This window comes from Sphaeramia orbicularis, chromosome 3 (assembly GCF_902148855.1).
Source record: "Sphaeramia orbicularis chromosome 3, fSphaOr1.1, whole genome shotgun sequence".
NCBI classification, from domain to species: Eukaryota; Metazoa; Chordata; class Actinopteri; order Kurtiformes; family Apogonidae; genus Sphaeramia; species Sphaeramia orbicularis.
Genome location: NC_043959.1, coordinates 11581722 through 11599093, shown reverse-complemented (window position 1 = coordinate 11599093; position 17372 = coordinate 11581722). Strand labels below are relative to the sequence as shown.

At 39.8% G+C, this 17372-nt stretch overlaps 2 protein-coding genes and 1 long non-coding RNA gene across 4 annotated transcripts in view; all 3 read right to left on the bottom strand.

The window, feature by feature from the left end:
• The window catches only part of LOC115417000 (KH homology domain-containing protein 4-like), a 29332-nt gene extending 18531 nt beyond the window's left edge, over window positions 1-10801 (bottom strand). The window contains exons 1-6 of the mRNA XM_030130911.1: window positions 10663-10801; window positions 6024-6324; window positions 5804-5923; window positions 3862-3938; window positions 3714-3766; window positions 2338-2543 (exon numbers count right to left, since the gene is read on the bottom strand). Coding sequence (XP_029986771.1) covers window positions 2338-2543; window positions 3714-3766; window positions 3862-3938; window positions 5804-5923; window positions 6024-6324; window positions 10663-10691 — 786 coding nt within the window. The 5' untranslated portion in view covers window positions 10692-10801. The remainder of the gene's footprint in view (window positions 1-2337; window positions 2544-3713; window positions 3767-3861; window positions 3939-5803; window positions 5924-6023; window positions 6325-10662) is intronic.
• Window positions 10802-13069: 2268 nt separating this feature from the next.
• LOC115417021 (uncharacterized) lies at window positions 13070-14849 on the bottom strand. Its single transcript, XR_003935072.1, has 2 exons — window positions 14264-14849; window positions 13070-13479 (listed from the first exon to the last, which is right to left on the bottom strand). It is a non-coding gene; the product is annotated as an uncharacterized LOC115417021 (long non-coding RNA).
• A 458-nt stretch (window positions 14850-15307) lies between these two features.
• Window positions 15308-17372, bottom strand: part of pde8a (phosphodiesterase 8A) — a 66611-nt gene continuing 64546 nt past the window's right edge. For both annotated transcript variants that reach the window (XM_030130900.1, XM_030130901.1), the window contains exon 22: window positions 15308-16490. In XM_030130900.1, coding sequence (XP_029986760.1) covers window positions 16384-16490 — 107 coding nt within the window. In that variant the 3' untranslated portion in view covers window positions 15308-16383. The remainder of the gene's footprint in view (window positions 16491-17372) is intronic.

Sequence of the window (17372 nt, the reverse complement as noted above, 5' to 3'; positions counted from 1 at the left end):
TCAACATTTCCTGAAAATTTCATGAAAATCCGTCCATAACTTTTTGAGTTATCTTGTTAACTAACCAACAAGCAAACAAACAAACCCTGGCAAAAACATAACCTCCTTGGTGGAGGTGACCAGATAGAAACATATGTAAAAGAAAAATGTGTGGTAAATGGGATTTTCAATGTTAAATTGAAATATTCACAGAGTCCACATTCCACAGTGGATGTGGACAATTTTGTGTCAGATTCAAGATATTGTTATAAGCTACGGGTGTATCAAATTGGAGGCTAATCGGAGTCATTTTGAATTTTTTATCAATTTTAGAAAATTGCTCAATGATGAGAGATAGGAAAATTTGAGATTTTGTGACCTTGCTGTGACCTTGAACTTTGGCCTACTTGGCCCAAAATTTAATGGGTTCGTCCCAGGGCCTAAGCCTATCTGTGGGCACAATTTGGTAAAGATGGTTGGAATAGTTTTCCCCTAAAGTTGCTTATAAACAAACAAGCAAACAAACAAACACAAAGCAAAGTGATCACAATACCTCCTGGAGGAGGTAACAATTTGAAGTTGTCATTATTTATAGACATATTTATGGGGCCATTATTGTAGCAATATTATTTGCAAATGCATGTGGAAAGTTGAGTGTCCGTATTTCAATCTGTCTGTGTGCAGTCGGATTTGCAAATGTGTAAATGAATCTGTAAATGCATGATGAGATTTGTGTGTCTGTACAACAATCTGCAAATGTGTAAAACAACTTGTGTGTGTGTTATCAGATTTGAAAAGTCAAAGTATTTTCACTACAAGACCCAGAAATACAGACAAATCATTGGTTACAAGTCAAGCGGCTTCTCGACTGGCTCTCTTTACACACGTGAATTTTGCTACACTTCTGCCGTGACAGATCCACAAATGCGTAGCGGGATTTGTCTGTAAAACCAGGGTTTGCGTGCCTGGGCTCAGGCTGCCCTGGGCTCAGGCTCACAGGCTCCCTCATTCCGGCTGCGTTCGGCTTTGCTCGTTCTTGTACCTGACGTGAGTTTACGTGAGTTGTGCTTGCAAGGTTCACTAACTGCCACTAAAAATCGAAGAAGATGATGATTCACCTGGGCAAGGAAAGATGGCTGCAAACGACGAGACGGGTCAGACATTTGGGGGTCAGACATTTGGGGCTACGAATAATCCATGGGTAAGTCGCTTAGGTGAATCTTCTTCTTTGATTTTTAGTGGCAGTTGGTGAACCTTGCAAGCACAACTCGCGTAAACTCACGTCAGGTACAAGAACGAGCAAAGCCAAACGCAGCCGGAAGGAGGGAGCCTGTGAGCCTGAGCCCAGGGCAGCCTGAGCCCAGGCACGCAAACCCTGGTTTTACAGACAAATCCTGCTGCGCATTTGTGGATCTGTCACGGCAGAAGTGTAGCAAAATTCACGTGTGTAAAGACAGCCAATCGAGAAACCGCTTGACTTGTAACCAATGATTTGTCTGTATTTCTGGGTCTTGTAGTGAAAATACTTTGACTTTTCAAATCTGATTACACACACACACAAGTTGTTTTACACATTTGCAGATTGTTGTACAGACACACAAATCTCATCACGCATTTACAGATTCATTTACACATTTGCAAATCTGACTGCGCACAGACAGATTGAGATGCGGACACACAAATCTCATCACGCATTTACAGATTCATTTACGCATTTGTAAATCCGACTGCGCACAGACAGATTGAAATACGGACACTCAACTCTCCACACGCATTTGCAAATAATATTGCTACAATAATGGCCCCATAAATATTGTAATATTTTCTTCTCATCAAACTGAGAAGAAAATATGGAGTCATTATTTTTGTGTAGGATATTTTACTTCAGATCATACTGGTCTGTATGTGGAACCTGAACCAAAATGAATCTGTGGAATTTTTGCACTTTTCATCCGATGGGCCAGACTGGACCCTTTGGTGGGCCGGATTTGGCCCCCGGGCCACATGTTTGACACCTATGGTTTATGGTAAAACCTGGTTTGGACTGGTTTGGCTTCGTGAGCAGACGCAGTGATCCCAGTTTGGACTGGTTTGGCTTGTTGAGCAGACGCAGTGATCCCAGTTTGGACTGGTTTGGCTTTGTGAGCAGACGCAGTGATCCCAGCCTTGGACTGTCAGACTGTGGATGTTCTCTCTGCTGGTTCATGTGGGAGGTGGGTATCAGTGAAGGTAACATGGTCTTCATTTACCTCACTTTCTTAACCTCCAAATATCAAACCTTTTACTGAAGAAATGCTGGGCCCAATCCCAATTCACAATTGAATGACATGAATTCACAATTCATCTCCATCTACTTACTCCTGAATGAGGAGCGGCAGGTCGATGTCCCTGACCCGGCACTGGGCTGGTGGTAGGCATCCGTGGGCATGGGGGGGGGGGGACGGGCCGGGGGGGCTGAGGGTACAGCGTCAGCGGAGGCATCACAGGAACCTGTTGACCCCCTGACGCTGCTGACGCCTTCAGTAGATCCTCAGAGATGAGTTCTTTTATTCTCATCACAGCTTCTAAAGGTGGAAAAGCAGTCGGTAATGTTGGAAAGCAGCCGCACAGGTCCTACTGTAAACTGTTCACAACAACCACACACACAAGAGCTGGACCACCAGGACAAAAAGGATCCTATATGTCAACCATGTTTAAGTATAACAAGAAATGTCAGTGTTGATAATTAGGTCCAGTTTTGAAGTTCATCTATGTCATAACTAATATCAATAAAACAACATTTCAAAAGAAAAAAACAACCTGCAATTTGCAGTTTTGATTTTACATAAACAAGACAAAAATAAAGTTAAGAGATAAAAGTCATAAATAACAAAACAAGTGACATGACAAAAACACACACACCTACAGTCAATGACGTCTGAGTTCCACTGAAATGAAGAAAACTGGCGAAACCTTTAATTTGTTATTCAACAACATGAAACCCAACATTAAAGACAGGTATTCATAGTTAAAAGGACTCTGTATGGTCAGAAACTTTCAGAAATCTAGAGGAAAAAATGTTCAAAATTATTAGGATCAATCATATCTTGTTATTCATAATTATCCCACATGATATTCTAGCTAATGTTATCTTCTGTACTGTCGAACTTCTGTCAGTGTTCTCTGAAATATGGCGGACCAAATCTGTGGAATAATCTACCACTTGACCTTCAATCCATATCTTCTTTATCATTGTTTAAAAAACATCTGAAAAGGACTGGAATTGATGAAAAAATGTATGGCTCTATATGTATTTGATATGTAATGTGATTTGCATTTTTATTGTTTTTACTTTAGTTTATTAGTTCAGTTATATTGTATTTTTAATTCTTTTTTCTTTTTTTTTTTCCTGTGTATTGTTCATTTCCGGTGGAGGTATTCATATAAGCCTTTTTTGGCTTCTAACCTCTCCTGCACAATGATGTTACTTGTTAGAATGTTTTGTTTTTTTTACATTTTCTCTTGCTGTTTTATGAAGTGCAAATAAATAAAATATTTATTGTGATATAAGATTTTATTGCAATAATCATAGTTTTTGAGCTCGAATGCAAATGTCAACAATGTAATGTGAAAATTACATGGTAAAACCTTTTAATGACGTCCTAATGATCAGAGTTTAGTCACTCAGCTCCATTAGAATAAATGAAGCCAGTGGTGGAAGTGAAGCTGGAACAGAACAGATGCAGTGCACTTACTGTTGACCTGCTCCTGGGTCTTCCCCTGGACATGCAGATACAAAGGCCTTTGGCTAAGAGGAAAGAACACAACTGCAATGAATGTCCAACAGCTGGGATGGACAGGCCAACAGAGCCACTGGACATGAAGCAGAGGGTTCACACATACCCTGGTCCTGTTCCTTTTTCAGCCTCTGTCATGTAATGACCTTTGGTGGAGACGACGGCCCCACTGAACTGACGAATCTGGAAATACAGAAGACACCTGTGAAGTAACACACACACACACACACACACCTCCTCCTACCTCCACCAGTGTTTTGCCTTTGGTCAGTAGGTCTCTACAGTTCACACTAAGTGCTGGGTAAAAAAATCGTTTTAATCGATTTTGGATCGATTTCTTTTTCATTTTACGTAATCGATTAATGGTGGATGAGATTCATTTTTCAGAGCAGGACCACGAGTAAATGACCCAGAAACCACCGACGTGGAAGCGCAGCCAGTTGCGTCTTGGTCGTGCTTGCGACGGTTCTGGTGCAGGAGGAACGTGGAGGAAGGATGGGGAAAACCCCTCAGTGGGAGGTCCTACCAGCCTCAAACTCGAGCCCGTAATGCGGAGGAACTGGCTGGCCGAGGCGGGTCGCAGAAGCCAGTCATTCTAGAAATATGAACTTGGATCACCTGTGGCTGAGGGCAGAGTTAGAGGAATAGTAAAGCGGAAATCACGAAGCTCCGCCTACCCTCCTCCTCCAGTGAGTTTCTTGTACCAAAGGCCCAACATGATTCTGTTTCAGGGGGGCCAAACTGGTGTCAGTGCCCCAAGGTGATAGTAATGTGCCTTAAGGCTGGAAGTATCAGGTATAAAATAGAATAAAGATAATGTAGAAGTCCACTCTGATCCACTGTAGAAACTAGGGATGCAAATTATCGATTAATCCATTAATCATTAGTTGGTTGACCTTACTGATAGATTAACGATTGATAAGTGGCAATTTTCCTGAGAACCTGAATTTCTCTTTCAATACGGTCTATAAGAATAAAAGCTAAATACTGTTTATATACTTCATGAAAAAAGCATGTCATATTCCTTAATGATTGATTTATTGAACCACTGGATACAGTCAGTGTTTCCTGTGGAATTCATCTGTCGGTGTGGCGGTCTGTAATGGGGGGGTGCACGCGCGTGCGTTTCGTCAGGGGGTACTTCAGCAACACATGTGCAGTTCGGCCAGGGGAAGCGTGCGTGTTTGTTGGTAACCGTGCACGTGCATACATCACTTTCCGCCCAGTATTGGGCGGTGCAGTCCATGGCCCCCGCAGAAGTGAAAGTAAAACTTTTCACTCATTCATCTTTTCCCTACCCCGTGAAGCTTCACAAACCTGTGGCCTGCATGAGGAGCCTGGAGGATGTTTTCAACTTCTGTCTCACTGACCGTGGACTAGACCAACCTCCAGGGAAAGCGCTCCGATCTGATACGACTCCGCATTTGTGTATTTATTCGGGAGTGCACCACTGCCACAGACAGACTGGTCGGTCTGTGTGTTGCTCCACCATGTCCCTCAAGTGATTCTAACTCATCAACGCCATGATCCGGTTTGATGACCGGCTATCCCAGCCGCGGTGTCACAGCGCAGACAAACCGTCAGCCTTCGGACAGGTGTGGACAGGTGGACAAGGGCAATTAACTGACAATCAATAATTTAATCGAGCAAATTCTTATCGACAATTAATCGAGAGTCGATTAATTGTTTACATCCCTAATAAAAACATGGACATGTTTGTGTCCTGTTCACTATTTAAGAGCAGATTCATCTGTTTACTGATGAAATGTCAGATTTATTTCCTTTCTAATGTCAATATTGATTCTGTGTTGCATGGCTGCTGTAGTCAAATAATCAAGTTACAACTCAAAATTATACTTTGGTATCACTAAATGAATCTGAATCAATCAATTAATACTGAATCGAATCACAATTAATCAATTCAGAAACTTATGAATCGAAATTGAATCGATTAAGGAAATTGGCCATGATACTCAGCCCTAATTCTCTCTCTCTTGCGCGCGCGTACGCACACACACACGCACGCACACACAGACACCTCCTCCTACCTCCTCCTGTGTTTTGCCTTTGGTCAGCAGGTCTCTACAGTTCAGGGGGACATCATTAATGTCCACCTCTGTGACCACCATGTCCTCTGTGCTCACTGGCACTGGTATTACAGGAGGGCTCTGAAACGGACCACCGGCAGAAAAAACAACAACAGTATGAGTTCTCCACAGACTCCACACTAGTGCAAATTGGAATGTGTATGTGTTCCATTGGAATCACCTTTGCCAGTAAAGGGGGAGGGGTCAGCAGCTTTCCTTTGGCCATTAACATGGCGTTGATTTTGGCCGCCATAGCTGCAGCCATTTCAACACCACCTGGAGGCGCTGGTCTGTCTGCTCCAGGTACCAAGGGTTCTGCTTCGGTTCGGACCGGCTGGGAAACAGAACCATCTGCAGCAGTCGTACTCACAACACCAGATAAAGAAGACACAGGGTGGGCTGCATTTTCACCCCCCCTCTGTGGTGTCAGGTCTACACCCTGTTTGGGCTGGGCAGGCTGATCCCATCGACTGGAGAGGCAACTGGGACCAAAAGAAACACACCGGAAAAGAAGAAACAGGTCAGATTCAATGGAAGGATGGGGACCAGAGGACATGTCCCACAGGAGACCAGAGGACATGTCCCATCGACTGGAGAGGCAACTGGGGCAAAAAGAAAAACACAGGAAAACAAGCAACAGATCAGATTCAGTGGAAGGATGGGGAGCAGAGGACATGTCCTATAGGAGACCAGAAGACATGTCCCAGAGGAGACCAGAGGCCATGTCCTACAGGAGACCAGAAGACATGTCCTATAGGAGGCCACAGGACATGTCCTATAGGAGACCAAATGATATGTCCCAGAGGAGACCAGAGGACATGTTCAGTGGAAGGATGGTGAGCAGGCATCTGACTGAACACAGGACCAGAGGACACGTCCCACAGGAGACCAGGTCATGTCCTCTGGTCTCCTACGGGACATGTCCTATAGGAGACCAGGTCATGTCCTCTGGTCTCCTACAGGACATGTCCTGGTCTCCTATGGGGCATGTCCTGGTCAACATAAGATTGTGATTATCCATAACCACACCCCTACAAACCTGTTCCGCCTAAACTTACAGTCACATACACATCAATTTACTCTTACTACTTTCAGTACATTTTACCAATAACACTAGATTGTTTTATTTCAGAACTGTTTTCAATAAACAGTATTTTATTTAATATAAATTAGCCACAATTTGAAGCAATACTTTCCACATAAATACAGACATATCACCCTTGACTAAAACAGATGTGACAAACTGATTAATAATAGGTTAGTTCAGGCAAAAGTACATTTATTCACCGTCCTGTAGCTTTAGTTTCTGAAATAGTTGAACTGTGTGTTGCAAGGTTTTTATCGTTAACGAAAACTAACGAAATGACCAAAACTAGAATTGTAAAAACATTTTCGTTAACTGAAATAAATAAAAACTATGACTGAAAGAAAAAAATGATAACTAACTGAAACTGTATTGTGTGTTTACAAAACTAACTAAAACGGATAAAATTATGGATAAAATTCCCTTCGTTTTCATCTTTGTCAATGTCCGATTGATACTAAATCGATTTATTTTCCTCGAGCAATTTTATCTGCTGGCACCATATGACATTTGACGGTCTGTCACTTGTGGTCTCCAGTCTTCTGGTCCCCACTCTACCTGGAAACATGGAGACTAAAGTTGGGAGAAAGCAGCAGAGTCCTGTCTGGGATTTATTTTAATACGACGGAGAAGAAGAGAAAAGATATTAAAAAAAAACTAAAACTAAGCATTTAAAAAAACAATGAAAACTAATAAAAACGATCAAACCTACTCTAAAAATGAATTAAAATGAACTTAATTAGAGAAAAAAACGTCCAAACTAAATAAAACTTAACTAGAATGAAAAATCCAAAACTATTAGAACCTTGGTGTGTAGCCCATAAACTGGTGAACCTCAGTGAAGTAACTGAATCCTCTTTAATCTTGGACATTATGCCGCTGTTTCTCTAAACCTACCGACTTTATTTATTAATTTATTTATTAGGATCCCCATTAGCTACTCTTCCTGGGGTCCTCCCATTCCAAACAGACATACAGTATCCATTTACAAGCATAAAAACAACGTGATCCACCCTTACATTTCTGTCTTAAGAACACTCAACAGTCAAACAAAACAACATTAACAATTAGGGATGCACCGGTACCACTTTTTTCCAGACTAAGTACGAGTACTTACATTTTAGTACTTGCAGATACCGAGTACTGACACGAGTACTTAATAATCTCATTCCAGTAGGGGGGGTTGTTATTTTGCAAAATCGTAGATAGCATAGATGTACCCCCCATAAAATATGGAGAAGGTCCATTTGAAAAAGAAAATACCAAATTTTGGATAATCAGTCCAGGATAACCCCCCTGTACATACCCTCTGAAGTTCGGAACATTGTTTGCGCATAGAAAATTGTCATTTTGCTTATGGTGTCTTTATTTTTCACACATAATAGTCAAACCTGATTTATCTAATCATCCTGAAAAACATTTTATTGCTTCATGTGCATCCACATGAAGCCGTACATTGGAATATTAGCCCAAAATATGTGTATTTTGACCTAAAATATGACAATATTTTGAACCTGTAATATGATGTATGCTAACAGTTTCTTATTTTCAGGTGAATAATGGCTACAACTAGTACAAGCATGTCATTTACAAGGTCTCATGCCAAAAAGACTCTAGGTGCTGTGGATTATCTCCAGAAACCCGAGTTTCCACATGGAATGCTTCCTACTGGCAAGGACATTATCCAAAACATGCTGTATCTTTTACGCCCGAAGCAAGCAGGCCAAGCTCAGCGGTCCAGAGTTGATGCAGCCCAGTTGGTAGCAGAACTGCTTCAAGAGCACTGGCTCTTCTGTAATCTCTACACAATTCACACCAGACATATAAAGAATCATATCTTAAAACTTTATGGTGACACATGCCTCATTCAGACCAGGAAAAGCAGGCAAAATGACAATTTCATCAAGCGAGTTGCAGCATTCAGCGAGAAAGCAAATGAGATGTTTGATATCTTCTGTCAGGATCCAGCAGTTCGTAAACAGCTTGAACTTAGACATGGTGTGAAGATGAGTGATATGGAGTGGGCTTTTCTTGCTGACCAGAAGGATAAGAGAAAAATGTACTGTGATGACTTTGTGGACAAAAAATGGCAAAAAACTATGGAACGTCAAAAGAAAGATATGGACACTCTAGATAGAATGCGTGATGAAGCAGAAAAGGAGAGGGAGATGAATCAACCTGTAGCTTCGTTTGAAGATAGTGAGGCTTCAGCTGATGAAACCACAGAAGTTGAATCAGATGTTCTGAGCTCCCAGAGCTCCTGCAATGAAGCTCCTGTTCCAGCTGCAAGTCATGGACCAAAAAGGCGTCGCCTATCATCCACAGCTACGATCACACAGCCAGATGATGAACTCACATATTTTGTGATTTTTGTGATTCAATTTACATTTGTATTATTAAAGTTCATCAAATGCCTGAAAAAAATGGATTTTTACAGGTGTCATAACTTCAGTGGGTATGTACAGGGGGGTTAGCTTTGAGCAATTTCATGAATTTGTACTTTTTCATAGTCAGAAAGGACAGGTACATATTTTGAAGTGGGTAACTGAAAAATTTTGTGTTAACACCGACCCCTAATTCCAGTTCTTAGTTCCTTTTGTAAATGTGCTTTATTGTCGTTGTCATTAGTCTGACTGGAAAAAAAGTGCTGCTACTGACATTTAATGTGCTGGAATGAGCGTTTCTCAATTAATCCACCAGGGGGCGCTGCTCTTAATTAACCATACTGGACAAATACCACGAAGAAGAGTAAAGTTTTTTGAAAACAAGAAAAAGAAAGTCAGTAATAACAAACATAGAGACGACAGAGGTAACACTAATGTGATACTAATATTGCAGCGTTTTCACTGGTAAGGTTTAAAAGCTTAGCTTCAGCAGGAAGAGAAACGAGTGATAAGTTTCGTTTTCACTTCCGCTGGCGGCGGTCCGCACCGCTTCGTACTCCCGGTGGTATTCTCCAACTGGGTAGCATTCGCCAGCACCTGGAAAACGGATGGAATGTACGCAGAGGACAGACAGAACGCTACATCTGTATCCGTCTGTCTTTAACATTACTTGCAGTCAGCGTTACTTTTATCACCGTCATTTATTTTGAAAAATTTCCACTCTCCCCACATATTATTCCACCGCCGCGTACCTGCTGCAGAGTTCGAATACGAGTACACACACTGAGTATCGGAGCCGATGCCCGATACTCGCATCGGTATCGATGCATCCCTGTTAACAACAATACTGCAAGATACAATTAAAAGCAGACAAAAAAGCCCATATGTTATCGACCATAGACAGGAAACCTTCAGTTATAAAAAGTTCAATAATGGCTTAACGAGTCCTGTCATTAATACTGACCCTCTCGTGTTTTCTGTATCTAATGAACCTGCTTTAAGTGGAAACACCATTAGCTTTAGCTTCACTGAAACTGAAGCTAATGAGCCAACTAACAGACAGCTAGTGTCACAACTTCAGCTGTATGTGGTGTGGATAAGCCGACATGAACTAATGAAGGAGTTCAACATGGTCTTTTAAGTCACAATACAAGTAAAGAAAGGCTACAGCCCCATCCATGCTTCTGTTTAGGACCCAGACCCAGTTGGCTAAATGGGCTAATGTTAATGCTAACCTCTGTGACTGTTGGGCTGTTAGCTACAGAAGCTAGGGGTAGTTCGGCGGGCTCGCTTCGACCCTTAAACTGGGACAGATGATTGAAGTCTGTTTTCAACTAACTTCACAGACTTACGGTGTTTGTCCGGTCATTCCCGAAGACATAGCACCACTCCACGAAATCCGCAGTCAAATTCAAACTAATCTCTAATTCTGTAAACGCTCAACGGCTGCAGCCATCAATCTGCTCTGGTCCATCCAGCACCGGCGCTTCCCTCTGATGTCATGTCGCACAGTCTGACGTCAGCAAGCAGGGCTGTTTTGATGTTACGTAAGGCCATGTGCAGCCTGTAGCGCCTGCATGTTCTGTTTTATTTGGAAATTTTCATATACACAAAAATAAATATACCAAAACACATCCAAATTTTAATGTCTTTCTGATGGAATTTTAAAAATATGTTAAATCTTTAGAATTCATCTTTAACAAAAAAAAAAAAAAAAAAATCACTAGCACCCTGGCAATTCAGAAAGAATTCTTTAAAATAGACTGAACTGTCTGATGCATCTATTTATTTTTGTTAGATATTTTTTGATACTATTATTTGTCAGTTCTGCTTTGTGTCTTTAAATCTATGCATTTTTTTCTAATTTATTAGTTCAAATGATTTTTTTTTTTGACATCTTGATGTTCAAAATTTATATGTTTTGTATATCTAAATATTTCATTTAAAGACAAAATTAAAGCTGCAATAAAAAAAAACAACAAAACAAAACGTAAGGCCATGTGCAGCCTGTAACACCTACATGTTCTGATGCAACATATTTAATTTGGCACACATTTCACAAACTGATAAAATAAATCCAGAAAAAAGATATATCAACCTTCTAGCTATTTTTGCCAAATTTCACATTCATTGCACTAAATTTGCACACCAGCGTCCAAACATTACTGTTTTTAAAGCCCTTTTCTCCAATTAGTTAGACAATTTAAAGAACATCATAAATTCGAAAGCAAAAATCAAAAAATTATGTTAAGTGTATGATCTTATTTAATTTGTATAATTTCTATTCATACCATTTTTATGCATGTATATATACATATACACACATATACATACATATACATATATATATATATATTAATATATATATATTACTTACATGTGTTTCTATATATTTGAAATGTAAAATATATTGTGACTTGTGAAATTTTCTACCCTTTTTTGATGTATACTATTATGTATATATACTATTCAATTGTTCATTGTTGAAATTTAAAAAAAAATAAATAAATACATGTTCTGATGCTGCAGTCCACAATGCTGGGAGATGGGAAGTGTCTGACATCTGTCCAAGTGGGGACACATAGAAGGACCCCCACCTCACCGAGAACTACAAAGTGATGTCAACACAACAATGGCGGTGCACAGTGTGCAAGTTCGCAATGGAAAAAAACACATCGTCTAATTAGCTCCTCCGTCCTTTGGCCTCTTCCATGTGGTTTGTGTTTGTGAGGACAGTGTCGTGTCCACAGTCCACATGTGTCCTCACTAACAAAGGACACAGGACTTAGATCTATGGCCTCCATGTTTGGTGTTTGTGTCCAACATGGATCAGCTGGAATACTCAGAGGTGGGACATAGTTAACTCCAGCTGAGACATATTCTACCTCCCAGCGCACTGTAAAACAAAATCCTGTGAAAGAAAAAAAACGGTACTATTCCAGCAGCTGGGGTGCCAAAAAAATACTGTAAAATAACAGAAAATAACCATCTCATAAAAATATGGTGATTTTACATAATTAAAATACAGTTTTTTGCCCTAACTTTACATGACATTTGGCTTTTTTTTTTTTTTTTTTTTTTAATGCTAATAAAGAATATTCACATGTGTAAAAACAATCAAATTACCTATAAATATATATAAATAATTTTCAGTGAGATGAAGTTGTACAATCCACTGATAAAAACTGTATTTGACAGTTTATCAGTGCTTATACATGTTATACATTCACAAAAATACATTTATTCAACATTTTTGTTGTGAAACCTCCCATAATTACACAAGATATTTGTCAATTAACAAATGAGTCTTGTTAAACTTACAGAACAAATACTTCTTTTACGGTTAACTGTCAGTAATTTTATCTTGTTTTATTAATTTTTTTTACAGTATTAAACTTTAAATTGACAGTTTAATCTCATAAAGAGAAAAGACATATTTGTGAAATTATGATACATTTGCAAATGTATTTTAACTGTATTTTTCTGTGAAAAAAGAAAAAAATTTCTTTAAAAAAATTTAAATTTCTTGGTTATTCAGTTAGTTTTTTTTCGTGTAATTTTACATTTCACAAATAAAATCACAGTCTATTTTTGTCATTTCATTGATCTTTTCCTGTATCTTAAAAATACAGGAAAAATCTGTAAAATAAACAGTGAAAATTCAGTTAAATTCCGGACTTTTTTTTTTTTTTTTTACAGTAAAGGACTGAGACACTCAGACAGAAAAGACAAAAAACACACAACCACTGCACAAAACAGCACCATTATAATTGACATTATTTTATTTTTCATTGAATAGTTTCTAATCTTTTTCCGTGCGTTCAGACCAACATGTGAATCAGAAGGAAAAAATACATCCCCTGATTGAATTTACAATTTTGCCATAAGAGAGAAACAAAGATAACTCTGGTCAGTATTGGTCTTATTAACCCCCTCCTGCTTTAGCTGTGATGGCATTTATTTATATACTGTTGAAAGAGGAAAGATTCAAAATGAGACACAACCTCAACATGTATTAGCATCCGAATCTAAACTCAGCCCTGGGTCTGAACGGACGCATGTTGGACAAGTTTCCAAAAAAACAGCAACGGGTGTTTGATCGATTCCTCTGAGAGCGCTTCAAGACAGTGATAGACAACTGTGTTCTCTGCATACGTTCTCTGCGTACACTGTAAAAAAAAATCTGTAATTTAACAGAATTTTCACTGTTTATTTTACAGATTTTTCCTGTATTTTTAAAATACAGGAAAATATCAATGAAATGACAAAAATAGACTGTGATTTTACATGTCAAATGTAAAATAACATGAAAAAACTCTGTGAATAACCAAAACATTTCCATTTTTTTTTAAAGAAATTTTTTCTTTTTTCAAAGAAAAATACAGTTAATTTCACAAATGTCTTTTCTATTTATGATTAAACTGTTAATTTGAAGTTTAATACTGTAAAAAAAAATAATAAAAGGAGATAAAATTACTGAAAATTAACTGTAAAAGAAGTATTTCTTCTGTAAGTTTAACAAGACTTGTTTGTTAATTTACAAATATCTTGTGTAATTACGGGAGGTTTCACAACAAAAATGTTTAATAAATGTATTTTTGTGAATGTATAACATGTATAAGCACTGATAAACTGTCCAAATAAGTTTTTATCAGTGGATTGTACAACTGAGTCTCATTGAAAATTATTTATTTATTTATTTATTTAATTATAGGTAATTTGATTGTTTTAATACATGAAAATATTCTTCATTAAACATTAAAAAGTCAAAAAAGAAATGCAAAATCTAATGTAAAGTTAGGGCAAAAACCTGTATTTTAATTATGTAAAATTACCGTATTTTTACGAGATGGTTATTTTCTGTTATTTTACAGTATTTCTTCAGCACCCCTGCTGCCGGAATAATACCGTTTTTTTACGGGATTTTTTTTTTTTTTTTTTTTTACAGTGTACGTTCTCTGCATACGTTCTCTGCATACATTCTCTGTGCAGCCGTCCCATTCACAGGTATTCAGATATTCAATAGAATGGTTGCCATCGTTTACTGCAAATCCAGTGTAAAATTCATCGCCTAGAAAAATATTGAGATTTACTTGAACACAACCTTCTCACTACGTCACAATAAAAACTCCAGGTGTCCGTTGCAGTTGCACAGTGGGATGTACTGTATAAATATTGTATAAAATAAGGCAGTCTTTTCAGTAGGATAAACCAGATACAAAAATTTCTGGGAGAAAAAATTTTCAAGTCCAAAATGTTTTCACATATTTCTGCTGTTTTTGTCAAATATTGAATGGTTTACAGCATCAAAACCAAGAGTCAGGGATTGTTGCAATAATGATTTAAAAGACACCACACACACACACACACACACAACCAAACAGCTTATTCTCCGATGCAACATCCCCTATGGAAGTACATCTGTCTCATCAGATTTTTAATTATAAAAGCCATTGAATTTCTAGCACTGAATTTTTTTGCACTGAAATTAAGCATCTGAATCTTTTTTTTGTCTCTCAATTTAACTATGTTCATAAATTTAGAATAAAAAATATTCAAATACGAAAAATTCAGATGCAAAAAATTCAGATGCAAAAAACTCAGATGCAAAAAATTCCGATCACACATCCGGGACACCGAGGATAAGCAATCGATTCTATCTCAAGTCGAACCGACAGCCAGCCAATCGAGTTATGTTAGCTTGGTCATGTGACACCGATGCAGGAAGACGGTCAGCGCGGAAGTGTGATCTGAATTTTTTGCATCTGAACTTTTGCTTCTGAATATTTTTTGCATCTGAATTTTTTTATTCTAAATTTATGAACATAGTTGAATTCAGAGACAAAAAATTCAGATACTTAATTTCAGTGCAAAAAAAACCCAAATTCAGTGCTGGAAATTCAATGGCTTTTCTAATTCAAAATCTGATGAGACAGATTTACTTCCATAATCCCCTCCCTGGACTGAATCACTGAGACAGAAACGTTTCTACTATTGTTTTACAGTGCAATACAAAAGTGTTCATTCAAACACGGACTGGATCCTGATAAGAAAATAAACCTGTGGAACACGGTGATACTCCAAATGAAGGAGGGTGAACGTTGGAGAATGAGAGTAGAACTGATCTGCATCAACTTTGGCTTTTCTCTCTTTTTTTTAAATTCATTTGTTCTCATCACCCAATTCATTTATTTCAAAATAGAAAATATGGAATATCTACAAAAGTTCACAAATTATGTCATTAGTAATCTACGATTATGACGTTTTGTCCCTCTGGAGTGACCCCCCCACACACAAACCCCACACACACACACACACACACACACACACACACACCTGTTTCCATGACATGAGTTCAACTTGTATGCATTTCTGAAGAACACATGAAAATATTGCCGACAAAAAAACAAAAAACAAACAAAACAAGACAATAAAAGTTCGTAGTTTCTTTTATTTGCTGGCGTGGCCTCTGGGTGGGGGTGGGGGGGCAGACTAGTCCTGGTTGGAGACCACCTTTCTACCACTGACTCCTGGGGAAGAGAACCTGAGCGCTGGTTCTTCACAGGTGGATCCAGGACGGTCCACATAGACATGGAGGACATGGAGGACATGGAGGACATGGAGGACATGGAGGACGGACGCTGGACTGGAGCTGCAGCTCTGAGTCCTGACGCTCCGACAGCCACGCTGGACACGTCCATCACACGCCCCCGACATGCCGCTAAGTTCATCAGCCCTCGGTGAGTCCATCATCTGCATATGAGTTCCACGTTAACGGTCCCTGTGTGGGGTCCAGGTCCACGTTAACGGTCCCTGTGTGGGGTCCAGGTCCACGTTAACGGTCCCTGTGGGGGGTCCAGGTCCACGTTAACGGTCCCTGTGTGGGGTCCAGGTCCACGTTAACGGTCCCTGTGGGGGGTCCACATGTGCAGACGTGCTCAGAGCGCTGAAGAAGCAGGAGTGTGAAGGCCAGGACCCCCGTAGGCCCACAGGGAAGGAGAGCGGCAACAAGAGGCCTGGACCTGACCTGACCTGGTCCTGGTCCTGGTTTGCTGAGGCCCATACTTCAGCTCCTACTCTGGATGCGGTCGTAGGCTGTGCAGCTTCCGCTCGTCCAGGCCTTTCCAGTACTTGAAGTTATTGTCCAAGTGCTGCATAAGATTAGGGAGGTCCGCAAAGGCTGCAGGAGGAGACAAAGAGGAGGGGGCGGGGCAGGGTGAGGGGTTAATGAGGCTGCTTTCACTGCACACACATACGCCCTCTATTCCAAACATGTGCTTGTGTTTTTGGACTTGGTTTGTGTTTTTCATGTGTGTTGCTCTTCTTCATGTCCTCCTTGTTTCCAACAGCATTCATGTTCCAGTCAAGAGCCCCTCCTATTTCTGTGTAACTCCTCCCACACACACATCCGTCTCAGACCAGGGGACCAAGAGCGGTCTGTATAATCGAATGTCTGGTCATGTGACCTACAGACAGGGACGCAGGGCGTAAAATTAACTTTTTACCTCATCTGTCATTGGTTAGTGACCTCCAAAAATTATTGGTCAAAACTATTTTTCGCCTGCCAAATTAAAAAATCCTGCTTTATTTGACTTACAATATTTACCATACACTTTTATTATGAAAATCCAACTTAAGCATCACTTAAAGAACAGGTAACAGACATTTAGGCGAGGATCTGATCCACAGAACTGCTAAGGGTGGACGGGTTTGAGCTACAAACGCCGTCAATCCCTCAAATTAGATTGGTTCCTTTTTCTGACAGTTCCAGTTTTTCTGTCTGTCCGTTTCCCCATGGTTGTGACTAGAGCAGGAAGTTAAACGGAAACGGACTGAACAACCACTGTGGAGATCGGACGTACGTCACAGAGCAGGTGCACAGGAGCTGTTTAAGGGCCCAATCCCCATTCACCCCTTGGCCCCTCCCCCTTACCCCTCCCCCTTCATTTTGCACAGTTATGTGAAGGGGTAAGGGAGTCCTGATTCTTGATGAGTCACAGGGGAGGGGCTAAGGGGGAGGGCCAAGGGGGTGGGCCAAGGGAGACAAGTAAGGGGGAGGGGG